The sequence below is a fragment of the Schistocerca serialis genome, chromosome 1, assembly GCF_023864345.2.
Source record: "Schistocerca serialis cubense isolate TAMUIC-IGC-003099 chromosome 1, iqSchSeri2.2, whole genome shotgun sequence".
Lineage (NCBI taxonomy): Eukaryota > Metazoa > Arthropoda > Insecta > Orthoptera > Acrididae > Schistocerca > Schistocerca serialis.
The window spans coordinates 826675969-826701989 of record NC_064638.1 but is presented as its reverse complement, the minus strand read 5'-3'; the positions used below and the strand labels follow the sequence as shown (position 1 = coordinate 826701989).

General features: G+C 36.8%; 1 protein-coding gene across 1 annotated transcript in view; it reads left to right on the top strand.

Annotated features, from left to right (window-relative positions):
• LOC126484584 (ubiquitin carboxyl-terminal hydrolase 8) overlaps window positions 1-26021 on the top strand; it is a 226077-nt gene that overhangs the window by 185548 nt on the left and 14508 nt on the right. The window contains exons 13-15 of the mRNA XM_050108150.1: window positions 4921-5028; window positions 17799-18020; window positions 18919-19052. Coding sequence (XP_049964107.1) covers window positions 4921-5028; window positions 17799-18020; window positions 18919-19052 — 464 coding nt within the window. The remainder of the gene's footprint in view (window positions 1-4920; window positions 5029-17798; window positions 18021-18918; window positions 19053-26021) is intronic.

Genomic DNA, 26021 nt, shown 5'->3' with positions numbered 1-26021 from the left:
TTTCATTACAATTGCTGGTTGTAAGGACCAGCAAGAAACACATCTGTAAAGATATTAATGCCATCTACTATGAGGGTGATATGACTAGACACAGATGCAGACTGCAATAGAATCAAAACAAGCCCCATTTGAGCTTGTGCAGACAGTCAAGCATCATTTCCTTGTGTTCTACCAGGTACATAGGTTCTTGTCTGATACTCAAAATTATTGATTGACATTCTATCTGTTTCATCGGGCCAGCATGCAAATGGCTTTTGTAAATCATCCATATGCCAGAAAGTCATTCAATTTTTGTGCAAAGCAAGACCTAGTGATACTTAGTGTGGACTAGATCCCAATTTTATCTAGGAGTGAAGCTGACTGCCTCCCTGGATTTTCGTGAGTATGACCATTATTACGGCAGAATGTAAGAATCTAGTGCAAGTGAGAGTATAGAGAAAAGGTAAAGTTGCTCATGAAGTGAACTAAGGTTATCACAGACAATACTTGGATACATATAACGCCATATTGGGGTGTAAGAGAAATGATTGGCACTTTTACAGAGGACAAGGATTCGGGAGAAATATGTTCAAATTTGTAGGTAACTGAAATGAAGCAGGAAAACCAGCCAGGTGATCAGTGCTTTTATGGCTCAAACATAAATAAGTGACAGAAGCCAAGAAAACTTGACAGTAGCCATCTCACACCAAAATAAACCATCTAATATCTATGTTTGGACAAATTGGCTGTCAGGCACATAAAATTGAGTCAACTCTCTTCAGAAAATGCAAATCAGAAACTAGTCTTGTGTATATGAATGACCTTTCATTAGTAACATTACCAGATGCCAAGTTTGTTTGCATAAGATACAAACATTGCAATAAATAGCAAATCAAGTGTAGTCTTAGAAATATCAGCTAATAAAATATTTGTGAACATTAATCATTGTTTCCTAGCCAATTCTTTGTCACTAAACTTTGAATAAACATGCTACATGTAGTTCAGAACTTGTAAGGAGTGTCCCACGAGTATATGCCTAACATATGGCGACAAGCAGATAGAAGAAGTGGACAGTGTTAAATTCTTGGGATTACAGCTTGATAATAAATTCACCTGGCAGGAGCACACCACAGAACTGCTGGAGTGTCTAAACAAATATCTTTGCAATGCGAATTCTTTCAGACATAGAGGATATAAAAATGAAAAAGCTGGCATACTATGCTTACTTTCACTCCATTATGTCACATGGGATTATTTTTTGGGGTAATTCATCAAGACAAGCTAAAGTTTTCCAGGCACAAAAACATGCAATAAGAGCTATATTTGGTGTGAACTCAAGACATAGAGGATATAAAAATGAAAAAGCTGGCATACTATGCTTACTTTCACTCCATTATGTCACATGGGATTATTTTTTGGGGTAATTCATCAAGACAACCTAAAGTTTTCCGGGTACAAAAACATGCAATAAGAGCTATATTTGGTGTGAACTCAAGAACATTCTGCAGATGTGTGTTTATGAAATTAGGGATACTAATTACTGCTTTCCAATATGTTTATTCCTTAATGAAATTTGTCATTAAAAATATATCACTTTTTCAAACCAATAGCTCAGTTCATGGAATCAATACTAGGAATAAGAATAGGCTTCACAAGGATTTAAAGTCACTTACTCATTTACAAAAAGGTGTGCATTATTCAGGAACACACATTTTCAATAACTTACCAGAAGCCATAAAAAGCTTAGCAACTGGTGAAATTCAGTTTAAGAGAAGCTGAAAGGATTTATTGGTGGCCAACTCCTCCTACTCCATTGACGAATTTCTTAGTAGAACCAACAAATTTATTTATTTATTGTTGTGTGTGTGTGTGTGTGTGTGTGTGTGTGTGTGTGTGTGTGTGTGTGTGAAGTACAATCTACATTGTGCTCCATTTCAGTGCAGAAGTGCGTTCATTGCAAATAAGTATTGTAGTAGTTCTATTACATGTTTATTACCTTATAAATCAAAAAAATATATTTTTTAAATTTTAAATTCAGTGCATTAATGCGATCTTAGAAAATTAGTGTTGTAAAATGATCCTTTCATATAGTATTCATTTTAAAAAAATAAGATAAAAAGGAGAGAGAGAGAGAGAGAGAGAGAGAGAGAGAGAGAGAGAGAGAGAGAGAGATGATTATTCTACTTGGGACCTGTGGAATGTTCATTAGTTTACTTGTTTTAGTTGTAAATATTTGTCACGTATTATTGTTTTTCTGACATGTTCTACATTCTGGAGGACCTCCTCACTGTGGATAAATTGGAATTAAAGTAAATCTACTCTAACCTAATCATCACACAATGTTCCTTCCATGTAGTGAAGCAGCATCAAGTAAAATTTGACATACAACATGAGACTAAAATCATCTTCCAGCCACCTAAGAAAATGAAATAGATGTTACATCCTGTGCAGAGTAGGTTTGGCTTCAGAGTCCCAGGCGAGTATAATATTCTGTAAGAATGTAGCAGTAGCTACGTAGGAAAGTCTGTTTGAATTGTTTCCCACTGTTGTACTGAATATCAACACATATCAAGTTTCGAAATCTAGCCTTATAAATTGGCACCAAAACTTGTTTTAGAAGATACGGACGGATTCTAGCCCACACTTCAAACTACTGAGGCTCGGTCATCAAAGAGGCTGTATAAATTAGAATGTGTGTGAACAACTTTAACAGAGATAACAGGATTCCCACTCATCAATGTGTGTTAATAGGTGCTTGACACTACAGTCTGCATAGGAATGTATCCCATATTATACAAGGTCTTTTCAGAAAATTCTGGAACTTTGTTCACAAGATTTTTCTTCCCTTACCTTTTACTTATTGTGCATGGTCTCCTTCAAAATACTCTCCTCCACAATTGATACACCACTCGCAATGCTGTTTCCACTTCTGGAAGCAGTCTTTGTGTGCCTACTGAATTCCGAAGCGCCATCTGCAAGTTTTCTTTTATGTCATCTATTGTTGCAAATCTTTGTCCTTTCAATGGGGTTTTCAACTTTGGAAATAAAAAAAGAAGTTCATAGGGGCCAGGTCTGGAGAGTATAGAGCAGCACAGTGGTTTCATTTATTGAGCATGAATGTGTAGAAGTGTTATCATGTGCAAGGACTGTGAATTGTCTTGCCACATTTCAGGCTGTTTCCATTTCACATTTCCTCACAGGCATTGCAACACGTCCCAACACTACAATCAATTAACAGTTTGTCCCTGTGACATGAATTGATGATGAACTAATCCTTAAAGTCCAAGAAAATTATCAGCATGTCAGCATGGCTTTGACATTTGACCTGACCTGAAGAACATTTTTGTCTTGGAGAACCTTTTCAGACCCATTGTGATGATTGAACCTTAGTCTCAACATCATAACCATAGAGACATGTCTCATCAATAGTTATGATACTCTTTAGGAACATGTCATTCTCATTTGCTCAATCCAAAAGCTCTTCACAAATTGTGAGGTGAAAGTCTTTCTGGTATTGACTCATGAGCCATGGGGCAAATTTGGCAGCAGCACAATGCATTCCAAGATGCTGTGTCAGAATTTCATGACATGTTCAAACTGAAAGGTTACATTCTTCTGCAGTCTCTCAGACAGTCAGTCTTCAAATGGTACACACAATTCCGGTGACATTCCTCTCATGAGCGTCATTGGCAGACATCTGAGGGCGTCCTGAATAAGGGTCATCTTTAACTTTCATCCAGCCTTTTTTAAACCATGTGAACCATTCGTAACACTGAGTACGGCGTTAAGCACTCGTCACTGTAGGCTTTCTCCATCATTTGGCGTGTCTCTGTAAATGTTTTCTTGAGTTTCATGCAACATTTAATGCAGACACATTGCTCCTCTAACTCTGCCATCTCAAAATTCAAAAACTGTGTGACACAATGCTGTACTCCATACACCACTGAACCATAAGTGAGTTTCGCTCCAACATGCCATTGGTGCAAAATTACGAATGTTCCGGAATTTTTTGAACACACTTCGTACATCATGATGTCTGTTCAAAAATCCACAGTGGGACCAAAAGTGACATTTCATCATTCACTTCAATGGAATATCTGGTCACAGTGGGCACTTCTACGCCAGTGCATTTGAGAACATTTAATACAACAAATATGTTGTGAAAGACTTGTTGTTAAACTGAGCAGCTCTTCTCCCCTGATGCTATTATTAGGATGGCCATCTCTAAAAATTCAACAGATAAATCAGGTATTCACATCTTCATTATTGCCTAGTAATGTTAATTTTGTTGTATGGTTATCCATATTACTCTTAACTTCGGTAAGTATTAAGTAATATAAATTCAGTGATTTTCTTCCATTGAGCATGTTCAAGGAAAAAATCCATTTGTATATCAGTGTTACATAACAACAATTGCAAACACCTTCAAAACTCTCCAACCATATCATAAGTTAATTTTTTGTCAGCGTTGAAATTAAAGCACTGAATGGATTCAGTTTCATACAACCATACTGCCTAGGGCATTACTATATACTGGCTGTGTATTTTGCCACTGAGAAGTTGTATTTCACCTTAAACGTGTTTATTATAATTACTTGAAATAATTCGTGTATCTTGTCAGAGTTTAGATATTTACTAATTTTTGCTGCATGTCTTGTCAGTAGTTTTTCTTGCTTTTGAACTTCCACATAAAAAGTTTCACACATCTTACTCTGGTGGTTCAACCTTCAGACAATAAATGTGTAGCAGGACATTGTAATATAAATGCACAAGGAGGTATTTTGTATCATGGGATGTCAATAGAGATTAAAACTTGTTATAATTTTGAATCTTGGTATCTGTATCTCTGAATTTGATAATTATTTTTTGAAAATTATAGAAAACTCTTTATAATTATGGGGTAGCTTTCCAGTACTGTTAGTTCTGTTTCTTCTGTTTTAGGCAGTGGTTGGACGTTTCCGAGAGCAGTTTCGAACATCTCAACAACAAGATTCAAATGAATTCCTCACTGTACTTATGGATTGGCTACATGAAGATTTAAAGAAGCTGGTAATATTTCTATCTGTTATACTGTTTCTGTTGACAACCAGTTTTTAATGTTTATTTCTGTTACACTGTCTGAAGTTAGTAATTTTGTACTCCTTCATTTAATTCTTACACACCAGCTTCTCTACAGCATGTACTTACTTTCTGACTGCAACAGGCCATCAGCTTACTTTCATTGTTCATTTCTGTCTTGCTGACAATCCTCTCTGCCACTTCTAACTTCTCTGGTGCTGTATATCGTCAGTTCATTGTCTTGTCTTCTTGTTTTTCATCATATCCTCATACAAAATTTTCACTGACTATCTTAATTAACTAATCAATTATCTTTCTTTTATCCCTTTCCTTTGTTTTCACTGATGGATGATTACTACTGTCCACAAGCTATTCGAGCATTGTTGGAGATTTGGAGAAAGTCATTGTCATACAATGTTTCTCTGCCTCCCCCCCCCCCCCCCTTTTTCATATTTTTCTTAGTTTTGAGTAATCACTTAATGATTGAAGTGGATGACTGACCATTGAGTTAATATGATACGGTGCATTGTCCCACTGGAGTTACACTATTTTTTCCACTAGTCTCAGTGCCTTAGTAAAGCAAATAATTGTCGAAGCTCCTATCAAAATGTAGCAGTGCTGCAAAACATGATGGTTCCAGTACTTGTATGGACAGGCAATCCAGGCACAATTTTTACATCTGCAACCATCACTTCCATGCAAAACATGAGCAAAATGGTCCTCATTAGTCTTCTGCATAAATGATGATCCAAAACAACTACAAAATGCACACTTTGTCATTCAGTATAATTTTCAGCTGTTGTTCCCTAGCTGTGTTGGCAGACAAAAAGAAAAAAAGTTGTATGCCATACTAATTTGTGCCCTCAGCCACTATTACTTATTAACAGAGAATAGCTGTCAACAGTTCCATTCTAAAATCGTATGTTACTGCAGTTTACATATTGACATTATCATCATTTATGTAGAAACTGCTAGCAAACCGTGAGATGACCATTGCAACGATACCATCACACATATTGGTAATACAGTCGGTGGACAAAAATATGGAAATACCAAAAATGTAACATGTTACCATGCTAAATACACTGTAAGAAAGCCTTTGGAACCCACAACAGCTCCAGACATTTGGGAGGGGATAAATATAGGGAATCTTACACAATTCTTCCTGCAAAATAGTGGCAAGTTCAGATAATAACGATGGAGGCGGACAGCGAACATACATCCTTCTTTCCAAAGTAGACCACAAAGACTCAATAATGTTGAGATCTGGTGACTTTGGTCACCTGGGGAGATGTGCCAGTTTACACTCTTGCTCACAGAACCAGTCCTGGGTGATGTGATCTGTGTGAACAGGGACCTGTCATCTTGAAACGTACCATCACCATTACGAAACAAATACAGTAAACCCCGTTATTTTGATATCTGATACACCGATAACTCGGTTAATCAATACTAGACATTTGGTTCTTGCTGAAGTATGTCAACAAATCTACTGCTTAAATTGAATTTTGGTCAATTCGTACTACAAACTACAATTTTGTGCCCATATTATTATTCCATATCTTATTCTTTGTCCAGACTCAATAAGCAAGTACATATGTAGTGCTGTCCACTACAGTATTTTATGTTATGAATTTCACTTAATTTTTCTCAATAATCCACTGCACCCCTTTGTAACAATGACCTGATCACTTGCTGCTCAAGTGTCACTACCACAGTGTAACAGTGTAAGACGCAAGGGCGTGGGAAGCACAGGGTCTGTCGGCAGACCGTATACAGTGCGCGAGATGCAACAATCCTGAGAGCTCTTTGTTTCTCTTCATGAACTGTGAATTAGTTTTTCAGAACACTTTCAGATCTCGAAGTCTACTCTCTCTCTCATCAGTAATAAGTTCAAGGCGGAAAAGAGAGAGAAATCTGGCTAGCATTTGTGACAATCTCTTCCATCTCATAAAGCATTTGGCAGGAAAACATTTCCATGACAACGCATTGGTGCAGAATGAAGTGACTTTTGAGGCTCTGGATGTTGGTAGCAGGCTCCTATGAAATGGGTAGACAGTTGGCATTGCACTGCTATGATAAATGCCTCAGCAATATCCTCCCCACTCACGAACACGTGATATTTTATACATAATCATTATGTTCGTAGTATCGCACATAACAACATTTTACATTTTAGCGGTATACATTTCCCTCATAGGTTTATATATACATCTTCCATTTCAATAACAACTTTTTGTTTTCTCTAGAACAATCTTTAGCTGAGTATCTCTTTATTCTATTCTCACTTTACTTTGGTATCAAGACCTGAGTGTTTATTCGTGATTTAGTAAGATTGGCTAGTATTTAGGAATCATGAGGACTCTTTCCTTATTTCTAATTTAGGTGTTTATGACACTTGATTAATCTATTTTCTAGTCTTATTCTTTGTGCTACCTTTTCATTAGTATGTACTAGTTCTATTATTTTTTGTAGTTTGGAGGAACTCTGGGAAAAAGGAAAGCATTCTTTTTGACACTTATTTATTTACATGAAATGTAATAATGCTAGTTTTGTATAGAATTCACACTTTCTAGGATAATTCCTATAAAATGTGTGACTTCTGTCACAATACTGTCCCCTTCTGCTAGGATCAGTACGTATACCTTACTTGAGTGTTGACCTTTTGAGTGCTCTTCCTCTTTCCATTCTGGTTGGTACGCCCCTTTATAAAACATTCCTATTTTTTAGGCCACAGGTCATCCTATCTCCATGTAGGTACGCCTGCCCTGTATACTCAGTAAATTCCGGGTACGCCCCCTTTATCTTTTCTGAGTAGGCCTCACTGTCCATTAGCCTAGTGTACACTTCTATGTATAACCTAATCAAGTATTTTCTGGTTAAGATAAAAATCTGTCTCAAACTTCACTTTCACTTCTTAATACATCATCTATTCCCTAGAGTCCTCCTCTTCTACTCAACTTCTATACTCTTAGTAGATACTATGTCTACCTATAATACAAGTCCCACTATCCTACTATTCATCACTTTATCAGAGTATTTATTATAATGACTTTTCTTAAATGACTATCACGATCAATGCCACTCTTGCTTACATTCTCCTTCTTTGCTCACGCCTCTTCCTTGCCTATCCCATGCTCATTACTGCTTTATAGTTATTCCGCAGACTCACATGCTCTTTTCTCTCTTTGCACGTGAGTTCATTGCCATTATTCTTTCTTTATATACCCCTCTTTGTATATATAAAATTTTAAAAAAATGATGTAGAACCATCATAAAAATGATGTGTGCATATCTCCAGATGTACACATATCTTTCCCCCTACAACACTTGGCAGTTTCTCACATCATGACAGGTTTGTTGTCTGTAATTTCAAAGTTTGTGTATAAGGGTATTCTTGTGTGTATGCGGATGTGTGTTCATGTAGTCTGATTCTTCAGCCTTCTTATCTAAAGATAAGATATAGGTTATTAGAAACCATGGAAACAAGGAAGGACTTCAGCAATAGAAGGTAGTGAATATGGAAAGAGGGAAAAAATAGATAGTTCCTCAAATGAGAAGTAAGAAAGTAAAAAAATAGATGTGGTTGCTAATATCAAAGAAGAGAAAGAAGATAGCCTCAAAGACAGGAAACCCTTCCCACCTCTCTTCTCCAGGATCCTCTCTTCATAGGTACTTGAGTGAGACGCCAGAGGAGGTTTGGTGTTAAATCGTCTCCTACAGAATGGACATCCCCACCTTCACCCTTGAGGTCCCAAAGGAAATCTTAGCAACCCTATGGAAACGGCAAGTTATGAAGAATCAGACACACATGTTTGTGACGGTTGTTTGAAAGGTGTGATGTATGTTTTGTGTTAGCCATGATTTATGTGTTCTCGTAAACCATGCTTTTATCTATGCAACCAACCCTTTCAAAATTGATACAAACCCTTCCATCTATACCACATCTCACAAAAGGTATAAAGTATTCCATACAAAATAAAAAATCTATACACTACAGTATATTAGTTGTTCAACTAGTCACATTATTGTATTTTCTACAAACATAATATTCCATTTATTTTATTTTCATGTCAATACCAATTTCCTTCTTATTCTGTGATTCACCTGGATAGTTTTCTACTTGATTGTTATATCCGGTTTTCTAAGTACTAAAATTATTGGAAAGATTTTAGGAATAGATGACAGAATAGTTTAAGATTTTAAAGGAATTCGGTGCAGGAAAACTATTTTGGAAGAAACACCAAAAACAACTCGGGATCCGACAGTCATCACTCTGCCTGTTAACACAGAATGTTAACATTCCTGGGGGATATATGACTTCTCCCGGGTCCTATGGATCTGATATTACCTTTTCTCGTGCACTGGCAGACCAGTATTTCTCTTTAAATTTCTTTCGGAAGTTTCCCCAAGAAGAAAAATTCTCGATATTTTGCGGTTCCCCATTCTGATGCCTCTCCTAGTAGGTACCCCATAGCAAATTCGATCTTTTTAGTATCTTCCCAATTCTTTGGCAAAGCTTGATTGAATCCTTCCACAAAATGGGTCGGATGTACTTAACTGTCTGGCTTAAATTTAGGAAATTGCCTGGATAATCTGGAATTTGCCCCCCATTGTAGATCAGTCATTACTTCACTAGTTAATACTACATTATGTGAAGTTACCCCTTTGTCTGCTTTATTCTGGATAAGTTTGAATTCTCTCCACAGGTCATCTATAACTTTCTTGGTATCACTAAGTTCAGAAGATAAAATAGGAGATACGTTTACGGATGTTACTTTCTCAGAAACTTTCCGATCTATAAGTTCTGCCACCTGTTCCTCCAAATTATTTATATTTATGATATCAGAGTTCGGTAATTCCTCTTTGAAGTTCCTTTCCACATTACCCACTCTTGTATTTACACTTGTAATTTGTGATTGGATAATTGGCATCAAGTTATCTTGCTTATCGACACTCTCTCTCAAAATACTCAACCCTTGCTTTACAGCATTGAATTTAACATTGTACACATTTTCAAAGGATCCTAACTTTTCATTAATCTCTGATTCCACACTATTTCATTTGTCTTCAATATTCAATTCTAGCCTTTTTGTTAAATCCTGAAATTTATCATTCTGTTTCAGACTAAAGTCAGTGAACAGTTGATTGACATGAATGTTCAAGGAATGAGTTAATTCATTCTTTAAGTCTAATTTCAAATCCTCTACTTTACTATTTAAGGTGTCAAATTCATTCTTTAAAGCCTCCATGCCTTCGCATATATTACTAAATTCTTCGCTCTGTGAGTCAACTTTGGCACTTAACAAAACCATATTGGTTGCTTGATTATTTAAGGTTTCACTCTGGTTATTTAGAACTTCACTCTGAGCATTTAAACTAGAATGTACTAAACCTAGCTCTGTACTTAGAGTTGCATTTGAGCATTTGAAGCTTCACTCTGGGCATCTAATTTAGAATTTAAAGTTTTGATCAGATTTACTAACTCAGACCAGTCAGGTCCTTTTTGCTAACTTTCATAGCCTTGGCTTGCTGTATGTTATCCATACTCCTGTAGGCTGCAAACCTTGTAAGCATTTAATGCTAATTGTAATTATAATAAATACACAGTAAAGATTCACTCCACAGTATTCAGTACACTTGTTATTACAGTAATTAAGTTTTGTTTCACACTCAACTAGCATAGAGTTCTCGCTGCATAAATGAGTGGATGTGTGTAAGCAGGTCAGCACCGGTGAACAGCAACTTGTGCCAGTGGTCTCAGATGTTGGTTTCTGCGTCTGCGTCCCCGTGATGCGTGGGAGAGCTGTATACTCCCCGCCGCACTGAATCTTCTTATTCGGACTGTTCTAGGCATATTTCTTCTTGGTCTTTAACACGTTGAGATTTTCTGCTTAGTATGCTCGGTTGCTTTGGCAACATATGATAACTTTTCCTCTCGTTTTCGTCTCGAAATTCCTGTTTTCTTCCGTCCTTTCACACAGGTCACCATGTTCTAACGGTTTGGACAACTTAAAGTGTTGAAGTATGCATGCAAACTTCCACTTCTTTAATGAGATGACTTATTTGAGATGTTCGGCCGACCTTCCTTGCTGGTTAGCCTGCCGCTGCAAACTCTTTTTCTCTTCTTCTCCGAAGTGTGTTACTAGTTACAGGAATTTCTCAAGACTTTTGCTGCTTATAAAAATAAGTAGATGTACAAAGTTTCATTTGATTCTACCAACGATGTATATTTGAACTTCAGACATTTTACAAAATCCCACTCTTCACATAAATAAATACGGGTTAGTGTCACAACGTCAGATATAAAGTTAATTTACATGTAAGAGAAGGTTGGCTTAATAACCATGTTCATTCTCAACATGGATCCAAATATATATCTTCCCTTCAACAACACTAAGACAAAAGTTTTTTTCACGTTACTATAACAATGGTCAAAACACAATTAGAACAGAGTAGCATAAACACTCCGTGGTTCTTCTGTCCACTTTCACTAAACTTCCATGGATTGATCGGCAAGTACTTGTTGGTGCAGTTTGGCCGCTGCATCTCCATTCTGCTCGCAACTCATTTCCAACCTGCACACACAAACATGTGACATGCTGTAGGTAGGATTCCACTTTCTCACACTCGTATCTAAAATATTGTGTGTTTGAGATGGTAGAAGGCCGAGTGGTTCTAGAATTTATGCAGAAGTTCTTGAATCACTACAACCTGTCAGCATTTGCTTAGCTTTCTTCAAAAGGTTCTTATTCAAAGCCATGGTCAAACCTTCATAGACCAAGTTTTTTCTCGTTAATGGTGTATGATAGTCACTCATGAAGCCAAGTCATTTGTAGCCATACTTCAAGTGTATGAAAGCCTGAAATCAGCTGTCATTGTCTTCAAGACTGACACAAGCAAGAGAATGATTTTGAACTATTGCACTAGTGAGAGGCTTTAAAGCAGAAGAATGTGAAGAAGATGAAGAAGTCCAGAGCGCTAGATGAAAGACGTCCATCACCCAGCAAGTTTATCAATTGAAGGCCAAAAACTCATGGACACTGTCCAGGAGGGTCCCTAAATGCATGGAATTAATGAAGAAATTACTTCTCTCACAAAGGAATTTTGACTGGCTATCATTGATTGATTTTAATTGTTTGTTTGACAAAACACTGAGTATTTTTTGGCAGATAAAATGTCACTGTGCATACCCAGTGCTGTCATTTTTATTTTGGGAGCTTTAATGTTTTGTTGTTTTATGTTTCTTGTCCTAACTGGCGCATTGACTTGCCTGATAAGTTCATGTGTATGGGAGAAGAAACAAAAATATGCAGTTAATTTGAAGCTCAAGTCAATTTGTTAATAAACATAGAAACCCTTTAGCTAAAAATGGCTCTTATTTTCACAGTTTTCCTATTTACTTACTCTTCAGATCATAAATCCTGTAAAGGGGACAATAACTTGCTGTTCATTCAAAATTAGAGTTAATAACACATTCAGAAATACAGAAGTCTTTACATGTTTTTGTCAGCTTACCTATTCACTTAACCTTCACATCTCAAAATTTGTCAGGGAAAAAAATGCTAAAACAGTCTCTGGAAATTGGAGAATTTAGCTTTGAGCAGCTTGTGGCAACACTGAGAACAATTCAATTAATAGCTTTGTATATATTCTGTTGTTTTCAATCAAAATGATTGGAAGTGGTATCGGATATATTGCTTCCCCCTACTTATACCTCCCGAGGAGATCACGAATGTAAAATTAGAGAGATTCGAGTGTGCATGGAGGCTTTCCGGCAGTCGTTCTTCCCGTGAACCATACGCGACTGGAACAGGAAAGGGAGGTAATGATAGTGGCACGTAAAGTGCCTCCACCACACACCGTTTGGTGGCTTGCGGAGTATAAATGTAGATGTAGATTAATAGATTCCGTTTTTTATAATGGTTAATAAATATATTCAGTGTTCCTATATGGAGCCATTGTTACTGCAGGCATTCAGCAACGAAACTTTTCTTCAATTTTTCAACTCAAAAGTTCAGGAAGGTGCTGGAACTGTGAAATTGTTAAGACACGGGAGTTTGGTAAACTCATCGTGGTGCTCTTTGCACCATGTACGTACACAGTGAGCTGTGTGTCATTGAGTTGTACTGTCACTAGATGCCATTGGGCTGAGGAAAAACAAACTGCATGTGGGAGTGGACGTGATCTCAGAAGATGGATGCGTTCTTGTGTTGATTCATTGTACCTTTCAGAATGACGATATCACCCACTGGAATACAACAAAAACATTCCCTAGAACATAACACTCTAATGATTGTTGCAGGATGTTTGCTTTGAGACATTTACACCATACACTCCAACAATCATCTGTCCGATGGAGCATAAAATGTGATTCTTATGCAAAGGCCACCTTTCACAACCCAGTGGACGTCCAGCTAGAGTGTTGGTATGCAAATTGCAGCCATTTTTGCCAAAGAATAGCAGATAATATGGGTGGCATGAACCAGACACATGCTGCAGTGTTCCATACACAGCAACATTCACTGAATGGTTATTGAGGAGAAGACACTGTTGTAAGCACTTGGATCATCTGGGTGGTCAGTTGCTTGACAATTACAGTTCTGTTTCCCCGTGCACATCTTCGCAGCCATCGTTCATCCACCATCTATTGCCTGTGTTGAACCACAGTTGCCTTAGCGCTGGTTTTGGATTACGCCATTTTGCCATCCACACTATACTCTAACCACTGCGGTACATGAACATTTTACAAACTTGGCCATTTCTGAAATACTTCCACCCTTGCCAGTCATAAACTCTTTTGGACATTAGATAAATTGTTGCATTTCCACATTACGACAACAACTGCACTGTTTTCCACATCCCCCAACACACTTCATATACCATCCACTGCTAGTGGTGCCTCCTGCCATCTGTGAGTGGTTATTGTACATAGATGTCGAACATAGGTGGTTATCACATTAATGTGACTGGACTATGTAATACCATCACACTATATAGTTGCATTTGCAAGTGTACTTGTATTCACTGATGGAATTCTGATTTGTAACAAATGAGAAAATAATTTAGTCATAAGATTTTGTTTGGACAGTGTAGTCATGTAAATTCAGTTATGAATCACTTCCATTAAAACTTTTTTTTTTTAATGCATCTGAAGAGAGAAAAATTTCTCCACTTTGGTGCAAACGTAACAAATCGTTAATAGAAACTGTTTTGGGAAAAGGTTATATTGCCACTCATCATCGTACCAATGTAGGAGGAACAGGCCTGGCCTCTTGAGAAACATTGAGTTCTTTCCAGGTGTTAATAGGTTGTGGGCCAGCTAGCTGGGCACAGACAGTACTGTATGCCACAACACCACAAATCCTGCCCTCCTTTCAGTGACAGGGAGTCCCACAAGTCTCACTCTGCTGTCTCCACCAACAGTGGAAATGAGGGACTTAATCCTCTGAGTGGCAAGCGGACTGCGCTGTTATTCCCAGAATTGTGCACCTCAGCCATTCCGCAACTCCTGGGGAAACAAACTACAAGGTTCCCACGAATCCCGTTGTCGAAACTGACATAACTTCAGACAACACCTGCACTTTTTATGAAATACAGCATTCAGAATCAAGTTCGGTAATCAGGGTAAAAAAAAAAAAGTTATGAGAATAGTATGACGCGCGTATCTCCTGTCATAACAAGGAGCAGATAGTGTTAGCTTATTAATGGAAGGAGACAAGCTGGACTGCTTGTAACCTTTCAGATGAGGTGTTGAGTTGCAGACAGACACAGTGAAAAGACTGTTACACTAACAGCTCTTGTCCACCTCCGGCAGCTGAGACTGGTCATGTGTGCCTGAGATGTGCTTCCTTGTGTGAATATGGGTGTGTTTACTTTTTGAAGAAGGCTTTTGCTGAAAGCTAAATATATAAGTCTTTTTGTTGTCTGTCTGCTAGTCAGTGTGAGTGAGTGGTAATCTACCTTGTTGATGTTCCAACCTGGAGTTTCCATTGTTTAATAGAAACTTTTATCTTTCAATCACCGTATGCCTTACCCTTAAAAAAATCTTAAACATAACAATGGTTGTCTCTTTTGTATTGCCCCTACATGTCAATGCACATGAATCTATTTTAAATTGAGGGAATAAAAGCTTTTTGTGAATGATTCTAATATATTTCTCTGTGTCATTCTGTTAATAGTGGGAATATTTAGTTTGCATTGAACGGTATCCTGAGTATTTTAAGGCTCCAGTAGACAAATGTCACACACATTCTTCAAACAAGAACACAGGCATTTGAGGAGCAGTTTTTCAAAAAGTCAGTAAATGCTCAGTTGTTCAAAATTTAGATTTTTTAAATTTACAAATCAAGCTTTTTATGATGCATGGCCTGTTGAAATGGTTTCGTTGAAAGCCAGTATTTTATGTTGTTATAGGGTGTTGAGACCTAAGAGTTTTTGCAAAACTTGATGCTTGCTCTCTGCCAGTTAAAGCAAAAGCCAATAAACACAAACTGTACTTTGCTTCTGAGAGACTTGAATGGAGACTGGCAGTGTAGGACATAAGTTTCAATGGCAATGTCAGAGAGTTTTCTGCAATAAAAAACTGTAGGCAAGCACTTGCTGCCAAAACTAACAATGTAAATAAATTAGTGGTTTACACAACAACATTAACTCCTGATTATTGCCTAGTTCGAGCCAGATTTATCAGGGAGAATGTACAACACGAATGAAACATAAAGAAAAAATGTTATTGAAATAAAGTACAGCATAAGTAAGAAAAATGGCCAGACAGTACTTGTATGTGGCACGACCTTTTGAGCAACATCAGGGGTGTCCAAAGGCAGACTCTCAAAAGGAACAGATCTGGAGAAAAATAATCAATTAATAACAAACCACAGGTTTCATTCTGTGCTAAAAAGTTCTATGCAATAATGGAGAAGGAAAATCCAAATGTGGTTAAAGTATTCATGCATATACAACAGAATTGGACAACACCAAAGCTCACCATAGGTGAAGTATTATATTCAAGACACGTTTGGCTAAACGATTTGTACATTCTGATTCATTCCCAAGTACAGACAAAGGACAGAATTGGTTATATACTGGGTCTAAAACAGAAAGACCGAAAGGATGCGGCCAAGTAGCCCCCGTGCCGTTGGACTTTGTCAGCAGTCTTTAGGCATCCAAACCAGGAAATGGTCTAATGAAATGCATTTATTTTGAGACCAGTCAAATTGAAAAATACGGTATGTGGTCACAGTTCGTCGTATGGTTTTCTGTCCAGCTTTCTGCAAGGTAAAAGATGCACTGGAAGACCTGCAAAATGATGGCCAGGTGTAGCTGCAACAGGCTGAGGGAAGGCCTAATGCATGACAGAAGAAGAAGAAGAAGAAGAATGCAGAAAATTTAATTAGCTGATACGTTATTTCTCTATTCGCAGTCACAGCAATAATTCTGACAGTGTGTTTGGTAGATTGGATAAAGACTACCAATAAAAGGAAGATATTCTTTCACCGATTGAATACTGTAAAGTGATGGAACAAGATGGCATTATCAAGATATTAAGTAAAGATTGGGAAGCAAATGCTCTCAAGTCCAATCCATTAAAAGCTGTGTGACCTAAGGAGCTTTTCAGAATGATTGCTCAGTGAGTGAAAGCTTTTGAAAAGTCTGAGAAGAATGTATTGTTTTGTCCTTTATTGGTTGAGGTACGGAAATCCAGAAACAACAGCCTAGAAGAGAGGAAAGCAGCATTATTGGAAAAGAATATCACAGTCAGCAAGGAAAAGAAAAAGAATGTCTTAAAACTTATCAGGCATTTTAATGTACCAGAAAGAGCAGAAGAGTTTTATAAGGACATTGTTGAAAGTGATCAATAGAGTTCCGGTTTAGTAATGCTGTAGCAGTATTTTGTGTTGTATTTCAGCAGTGTTTGTTATTTTACACTTTTGTTTATCAAACATTTGTAGAAATGTATAATATTAAAGTCTTATGTTGTTGCGCATTATTCTATTTCTGTCCAAAATGAACTATAAAGAAGCTGTCTTTGTAATTAATGTTAAATATTAAAAAATGGAAAAAATCAATTTGAATGTTTATATCAACAAAACTTCCAACTTTCATCTTTTCATTTATTGACTTTTGGAAAAACTTGGAAATTTTCTCCCTCTATTCTGAAATCAACAATAAGAATAAAAGTCGAACACACAGTTGGAATCAAGCATAAAAAGTATGTGTTAATTGTTAAATTATCTCGTTTATTAGTAGATATTTTAAAAAGTGTTTCCTCAAAAATGTTCTTTTTTGTGTTTATTGAGTTTTGAAAAAATGCTCCACATTTCTTTCAACTGTAATAAAATTATCATTCTCCAACAACATAAATTTATTGCACTACTTTGAAACACTCATCAGCAGAATTGTACACAAGATGCAATAATACATGGCAAAGTCAACTTAAAATATCCTGTGAGAACAGTATAGGAACACCGTTGATCGTTGCCTCGATATATTTTGAGGTAGTCACTAATACCATTCCAGATTACATCCTGTTTCAAGGTTCTTTATATAGCTGAAATCTTTGATCTGTTTTTGTGTTGCCATGGTACGAAAATAGTGACACTCAGCATATTTTGCAATTTAGGAAGAGATGTACAAGAAGAAAAGAATGTGGACCTCAAAGTGTTCATTATTTACTGTAATGAGAGAATTAATAGTCTTCTTTTATACATTTGTTGTTTATGATGTGTTTGCATATTACTTTGATGTGTCTTTTCTTTCAGAAAGATGATTCCCGAATAAATGAGAGCCAAAGTGTCTTGAATGAGGCGAGCAAGCATTTTATAGAGTTTAAGAGGAAAAACAAGTCATTCATTGTTGATCTGTTTTATGGACAGCAAAAATCAACTGTCAAGTGCCTCAGATGTGACAAAGAATCAGTAACATATGAGACATTTTCCAATTTGACACTTCCATTGCCACATAATAACAACTGCTCGCTTGATGTAAGTAATAATGTTTTGAAGCTTGATGGTGATACAAATTTGAACAAAAATAAATACATTAACAAGACTCTGTATGTGTTATTTAAGGCTCACCCAGTAGTAGTATGTTATTAGCAGCAGCAGCAGCAGCAGGGGTAGTAGTAGTAGTAGTAGTATTGGAAAAAGCAACTTGAAATAAAAAGTTACTTAAAAATTTAGTATACATCCGAGAAATTGGTTGTATTTCATGGTCAGCCTTAAAGGGGCACGGGGGGAGGGGTGTACATTATTATCTAATTTTGAATCACCAAAATAGGTTTCGTTTTGATAGTAATATAGTAGCAAGTAAATAAAGTAAAATATTCATTATTTTGTGTTATTTATATAACTGTGCTATATAAATAGCTTATAACATTAACAGTGTCTAAATGTCTCGGCAGTGGTACTCAAAACATTGTCTCCACAATTCTGTTGGTATTAAACAACTGTTTTACGTATGTCAACTTACATTTTGGACAAAACTGCAACTATATGAAAATCTATTGCAACACCCAAACGTTAACTAATACGTAAAAAGAAAAGACACAGTATTTTGTGTAGCACACTGGCAGTATTTATATTTTGTAGGGTGACAATTATTTTCTGTGACCTGTAACCTGTAGTTCTGTTTAAGTGCTGTAATATATACAGTTACATGTAACTAATGTAACTAACAAATATTATAGAATAAAAATAATTAATATTTGTTATGGAAATATTACAGCACCTTAATTCCAAGAAAGAAACTGTATGCTGTTGTTCATTCTGAACATTTCATTTGTTTATGTAAATGACTGAGACTGTTGATAAAAAATTATAAAAGCCTTGTAATACATTATCAGTCCTGTTGGTTCTCAGTAACAGGTCTTATGTGTTCTAGGACTGCCTGAAACTGTACTTAGCAGGTGAACGAATCACTGGCTGGACGTGTCCTGCTTGCAAGGAGAAACGTGATGCTGTGAAAAAATTTGACATTTTGTATCTACCTCCAGTCTTAATTATACATTTTAAAAGGTATGCCTCATGAGAATTATTCTAATAGTTTTATAAATATTCATATTTTACCCAAAATTCCATGTTTGTGGTTCATTTTTAAGATGGCTACATTTTCTTATGGTTCCCTTATTTAATATTCATGACAAATGACATGATGTGGAATAGGCCAATAGAAAAAAAGCTACACACTGTTCACACATGCATGCACATATGCGCGCGTGCCCACACACGCGCGCGCCCACACACACATACACGCGCGCGCGCACACACACACACACACACACACACACACACACACACACACACACACACACACACACACACACACAGAGAGAGAGAGAGAGAGAGAGAGAGAGAGAGAGAGAGAGAGAGAGAGAGAGAGAGAGAGAGAGAGTTTTCAATAGAAGTAAGTAGTCAGTCACAAACTGAATTGGCAACAAATCGTTTTTGTGCATGTATTGAACTAGTTGTTCAGGAAAAACAATGTAAATCTGTGTTTGAAAATGTTGTTACCGCCTGTCTGTCTGTCCGTTATGTAGATTAGATTTTTAAAGAGTTTTATAATTTATGTTCAAAGTTAGATTACAGTACAGATCACTTTTTCCTTCCAATCTCTGTTTTACTTTCTGACTTGAGATTTGTTGTCAACAAGCCATCCCCAACTGCATACTATTTTGGAAACAGCATAATTCTAAATACTTTATTTTTCACAATAAATGCTCTTTCCTTTAGTGAGAAGTTGTTCGAAAACGTTACTTTTGTGGTCTTTAAGTCCAAAGTTGGTCTTATCCAGCTCTTCACTAGTCTGTCATGTGCAAGCCTCTTCATCTCCACATAACTACTGCAACCTATATCCAATAATGGGAAGTCCAGGATTTAATATATATTAGCAGTCATTTTCATTGTGCCTGTGTGCAACTCAGTACCATCCCTGTGTGATGAGTAACAACCAATATCCATCAGAACCTGCTTACCATATTCATCCCTTGGTCTCCCTCTACAATTTGTATCCCCATACTTCCCTCTGTTACCAAACTGACAGTTCCATGGTGCCTCAGAATGTATTCTATCAACTGACCACTTCTTTTAATCAATTTGTGCCACAAATTTCTTTTCTTCTCAACTTTATTTAGAAACTGTTCATTAATTATATTATCTGTGCATGTAATCTTCATCATTCTCCTGTAGCACCATATTCCAAAATCTCCTATTATTTTCTTTAAATCTGAACTGTTTATCGTCCACTTCTCATTTTTGTACAAGACTGCACTTCAGACAATTACCTTCTGAAAAGATATCCTAACATTTAAATTTATATTCAGTGGTAACCAATTTCTCTTTATCAGAAATATTTTTCTTACTGTTGCAAGACAGCATTTTATATCCTGTCTTCTTCAGCCATTGTCACTCATTTTGCTGCCCAAATATCAAAACTCATCTACTGCTTTCATTGTCTTCATTTCCTAATCTAATTTGCTAAATTATTGGCTGATTTGAATCAGGTACATTCCGTTACTATTGTTTTAATTTTATTGATGTTCACCTTGTAACCTCTTTTCAAGAAACGATCCATTCCTTTCAAGTCATCCATTGACAGAATTAAAATTCAGAATTTTTATTTCTTCTCCCTGAACTCTAATTCCTTTTCCAAATTTATCCTTGGTTTCCTTTACTACTTGCTCAATGTATTGAAAATCATTGCAGATAGGCAACAACTATGTCTCATTCCCCTCTCAACCATTCCTTTACTTTCCTACCCCTCGACTCTTATAACTGCCATTTGGTTTCTGTACAAGTTGTAATTAAGTTTTCACTCCCCGTATTTTACCCCTGCTACCTTCATAATTTCAAAGTCAGATTTCCAGTCAACAGTGTCAAAAGCTTTCTCTAAGTCTACAAATCCTGTAAACATAGATTTGCCTTTCGTTAGCCTATCATCTAAAATCAGTTATAGAATCAGTATTGCCTCACGTGTTCCCAAACTGATCTTCCCCAAGGTTGGCTTCTACCAGTTTCTCCATTGTTCTGTAAATAATTCATGTCAGTATTTTGACAGCCATGACTCATCAGACTGATTGTTCAGTAGTACTCACACTTGTCAGAACATGCCTTCTTTGAAACTGGAATTATTACACCCTTCTTCAAGTCTGAGAGTATTTCACCTGTGACATAAACATTGCAAACCAGTTGGAAAAGTTTTTTCATGGCTGGCTCTTCCAAGTATCTAAATAAATCTTAGAGAATGTTGTCTATTCCAGGAACCTTGTTTAGACTTAGGTCTTTCAGTGTTCTGTCAACACCTTCTCGCAGTATCGTATCTCCAATCTTACCTGCACCTGCTTCCTCTTATCTTTGTAAATATTTCCCTCCAGTTTGTTTCCCTTACATATAACCTCTATTCATAGTGTCCCAAGAGAAATGATCAATAGTCAGGGATATGACAGTAATGATCATTCAAATAAAAAAAAAAAAAGCTAGCTAACATGGACTCTGCTTTCCATATTTTGGGGGGTGATAGAATGGACCAAAACAAGAAAAAATTCTGTAGTAAACATGGGATCTGAAATGCATACTTTAAGAGCTATGAGCATCTGTTCAGTAGAAGAGATGTATTTCACTGTAGCAAAGATGAGCAAGTGCTCATAGCTCTTGAGGTATGCACTTTAGAGCTCATGTTTACAGGATATTTTTAGCTGTTTTGGTCCATACTGCCACCTAACAAAATACGGAAAGTAAAGAGCTCACATCAGAAGAGAATTGTTTCACAATAATGAAGATGAAGTAGTGCCTGTAGCTCTTCAGGTGTGCATTTTAGAGCCCACATTTGCTAGGCTCTTTTGCTTCAAATGATCATTCCTGTCATATTGACAAATATTTATATGATATCTATGAATTTTAACCACTCCTCCTGGGACATGTATATTTGTTCCACCATTTAGCATTCCCTTCTTTGCTAAGTGCTAGCTTGCCATGTAAGCTCTTAATATTCATACAGTTATTTGTCTTTTTTCCTAAAGATAGCATCTACCCTTCCCATACTCATCCATGTTTCTACAGCTTGTTTTCTCTCCTAGTCATTCCTGCTTTGAGAATACTGATAAAATGTTTTGAAAGAACTATACCAGGCAAAACAGCTTTTGGAAGGCCTCATGACATTTGAGAGAACAGATACATGAATGCATTGACAAAAGATGCCCAAATATTAATTATTTCATAAGCCAACAACTTTCAGTGGATAGAACAAGATTGAAGGGGTTCGTGCACAACTCCTTCTTGCTTGCTGGAACAAAGAACAGATGATGTCACATGGCACAGATGTGTGCACCCTTTCTGCATTGAGGAACAGCATGCAGCAGTGTGGATGTTAAAATGCTGGGCAATTATCTGAATAGAGCAGTTCATTTAAATCAGCAGTTTATATTTGAAACTATAGGTGCCCTATGTTCAGCCAAATACCTGAACTGCTATCTGAAAGTCCTGTGAACTGCAGTTCATATGGCAGCAGAATTTATTCTAAACAAGTGGTCAGTGTTAGTGATGCAGTTGAGTTCCTTGCAAAAATGTAAAATTCATCTTCTTCTTTCCATTTGTGTTAACTGATTACTGATATTAATTGGCTAAAAATTCTATTATATGCTTCATCATATTTACCGGTACCATGATTCTTGGCATGTTACTACTCTTAAATAGATTCAAAAATAGTAATTTCAATGATTTAATATAAATTCAAAAAAAAAAAATTATGTGTCACCAGATGATGGTTTTGCATATTGTCATCCGCAATATGTATGGCTCAGTGCACTAATACAACTAATGCTTCATACCGAGTTTGGTGTGAAGTTGAGAATGCAGCGTATAAGGGCAATTGATCACCATCAGAAACTTCTAAATGTTCGTGGGGTCTATGTCTGACTGATTTAGACTGCACAATGATGTCATTGTTAGTAGACGAATGACCGAATCATTCTTTGCATAGCTTGTGTGAAAATCCTACAAAGTGCACATAAAATGATCGTACCAAATATCTCAGGAATGTACAGCATAAGACACAATGACTGAGCACGAAAAGTGTTTGGTCATTAACATCTACTAGCAAAGTGCCATTGATACATCTGTTCCACTCGTGATTCCTCCAAATTATACTATGAAAAGGAAAGTTGCTGCTCACCATATAGTGGAGATGCTGAGTTGCAGATAGGCACAAAAAAAATGACTGTCACAAATAAGCTTTCGGCCAGTATGGCCTTCGTCAAAAATAGGTATCTATCTCTCTCTCTCTCTCACACACACACACACACACACACACACACACACACACGGTTGCAGCCTCTTGGAACTGAAGCCACCTGCGACTCAGCATCCCCGCTGTATGGTGAGTAGCTACTTTCCTTTTCATAATATTGTTAGGTGTCATTCTGGATTTTCCATTGTTTGAAAATCCTAATTATCATTTACGTAATAATCTTTACAGTGAGCACAGCTGAATGGCATCTGCAGAGCAAGACAGCAAAAGACAAAACTCACAAGAGATAATAAAACATCTGAAGTATAAATGTCAGATTAACAAAATTAGTCCAGCTATTAGATATGAGGTTTTATATGTTGATACTTACTTAATGTAAGAGCACAGGTGCATCATTTACAGAATTAGTTCGTAAACAGTTCACACATACAAAATGGGATGAAATAAAAAGTAATAATACATTACCCCTTTAAGGCTTGAATGTATACAAAACACTGAATACCTTCAAGTCTTCGGCCAACATTAGGGTGTAAGCCATTGTACAATGGGTTGCCATATTTTCATTTCACAAAGTATTTCAGTACATAAGTTGGTATGGAGGTTAAGTGTACATATGCCATAAGAAATTCAGATCTTGTTACATACAGTAGAATCAGATGATGATTTTGATTTAATTAATTATGTATTTTATAGGTATTTCAGTAAAATAGAATTCAAATTCAATCTTAGAGTATTTGTATCTTTACAACCAATACACAGATCCATAGATGAGTGATAACTTCAAAAGATTAAAATTTTTCATAAAAGTACAATGATTTACAAATAAGATATTTCACATCAACTTGGTTAGTTAAAGATTTCACTTGTTATAGCCGATTTCAATGATTTCATGTCATAAATTTGCGAAGGATGAATTTTGAAATGGTCATGCTTCAGACCATTACCATTTTCTAGAAATTTGGCTAGATGCAATGCTAAGTAGACTTGATGTCTTCATAGATTGACGGTCAGCGATGGTCCAAAGAAAGGTTGAAGTTGTACAAAAACAGTGTAGACAAGTTGACTTATAGTCTTCTGACAAGGTTTGATGCAGAAAAGTTCAAAAGTAATGAATTTATACAAAGAAAAGAAGACTCAAGGTCTTCTGGCGATGGTTGTCAAAGAAAATATCCAAATTGTAAGGAGTTTATACAGATCTAACTCATGGTCATCTAATCTAATCTTCTTGTTTAAATGACGTAAACTCAATGTAGGCTCGTCGCTGAAATTTTAATTTCATGCATCAGCGGAAGAGCACTCAGGGGGAAGAGGGCGAGAGAGCAGGCCACCTCCTCAGGTTGATGACTGCAGGCAGCCCCCTACACGTACACTGTCGGCAAAATAGCAGCGTGCAGGAACCATGAACCTCGAAAGCGCAGGCGCGCACTGGTAGGCTCCGGAGTGTTGCAAACTGTTTGCGCAGTACTCGACAGGTTTCATGAAACAAAGTCAAATTCCAGCATCAGTGATTGATAAAGACTCGTTCATGTTTTACTGCCAATGTGACGTTCTGAACTTATGTCCTGACCCATTTTCTGGTTTATGCAAAACTTTGATCATTATCCGCTTCACTATGGACTCACGTTATGTACACTGTCTGTAAGTTAGTACTACATGTGCTGTCTGCTGGCTCATCATTTACTAGTGTTCAAAACATTTAATGCTAAACAAACAGCAGTGCTCAAGAGAGCAGAAATGTCTCTTAAACACACATTTATTTCAAAATGACATCACACACACTGCTGGAGTGTCCATATATGGCATGTAAGTAAATTCTTGCTGCCATACAGAAAGGTTTAAATTTAATAATTCACACAACGTGACAATAATCTGATAATAGCTGAGCTGTGCCCATCAGCTACCATGCACAGTCAGGTGACTCTTCAGTTCTCATGCTATTAACTTCGTCACATGCATGTTTATTCTGTGACAGTGTTTGTGAAGAGTGCACTACGTGCAAGATCGAAGATTACATTGTCCGAGGGATTCACAATACAGTACCCAATTGGGGCCGAGCAGGTGTGAGTAAACACTACTACTATGCACATTCTTCTGTTTCGTGTCTGTTGGCCTCACATGGAGGTGAGAAAGTTTTGCTTTGCCAAAGTGTTTGTGAATTTCTTCACTTCATGGAGCGTGTGTGCATCATAATTCATCACACGACTATCTGTGAATAACTTGTACACAGGAACTGTGCATAATATTTGCGCTATAGTCCCAGTATCATGACAATAGTCTTTTGAGATTCTTTTTCATAAGATTGTAGTTCCTAATTAATTACAAATGGTCAGTTAACAAGTAATTAGTGATTTTCAGAGACAAGGCATAGGTTAAAGTCAGCTTTATTTTCCAAGTTTGGAATTTATCAGTCAGTCGGACACTTGCAATTGGGCCAAGGTCTAACAAATAAGATAATGTAGATAAAAGGTTGAGACACCAAGCCTCCTAAACCCAAACATGACAGAAAGCAAAGCTAAATGACCAGAGCCAGAAAAACAACAAGGCTGGCCAACACAAATGCCAACACAACAGTACAGCAGTACAACATAAATTAACCTCACATGACACACTTTCAGCATATACCCAATAACTCATTTTCCACATCATGTTCAGGACATAGCAAAATATTCATACATACATATACTCGTAGCATAAACACAAATACACTTTAGAAAAACATATTATATAATACACTGTAGTAAACA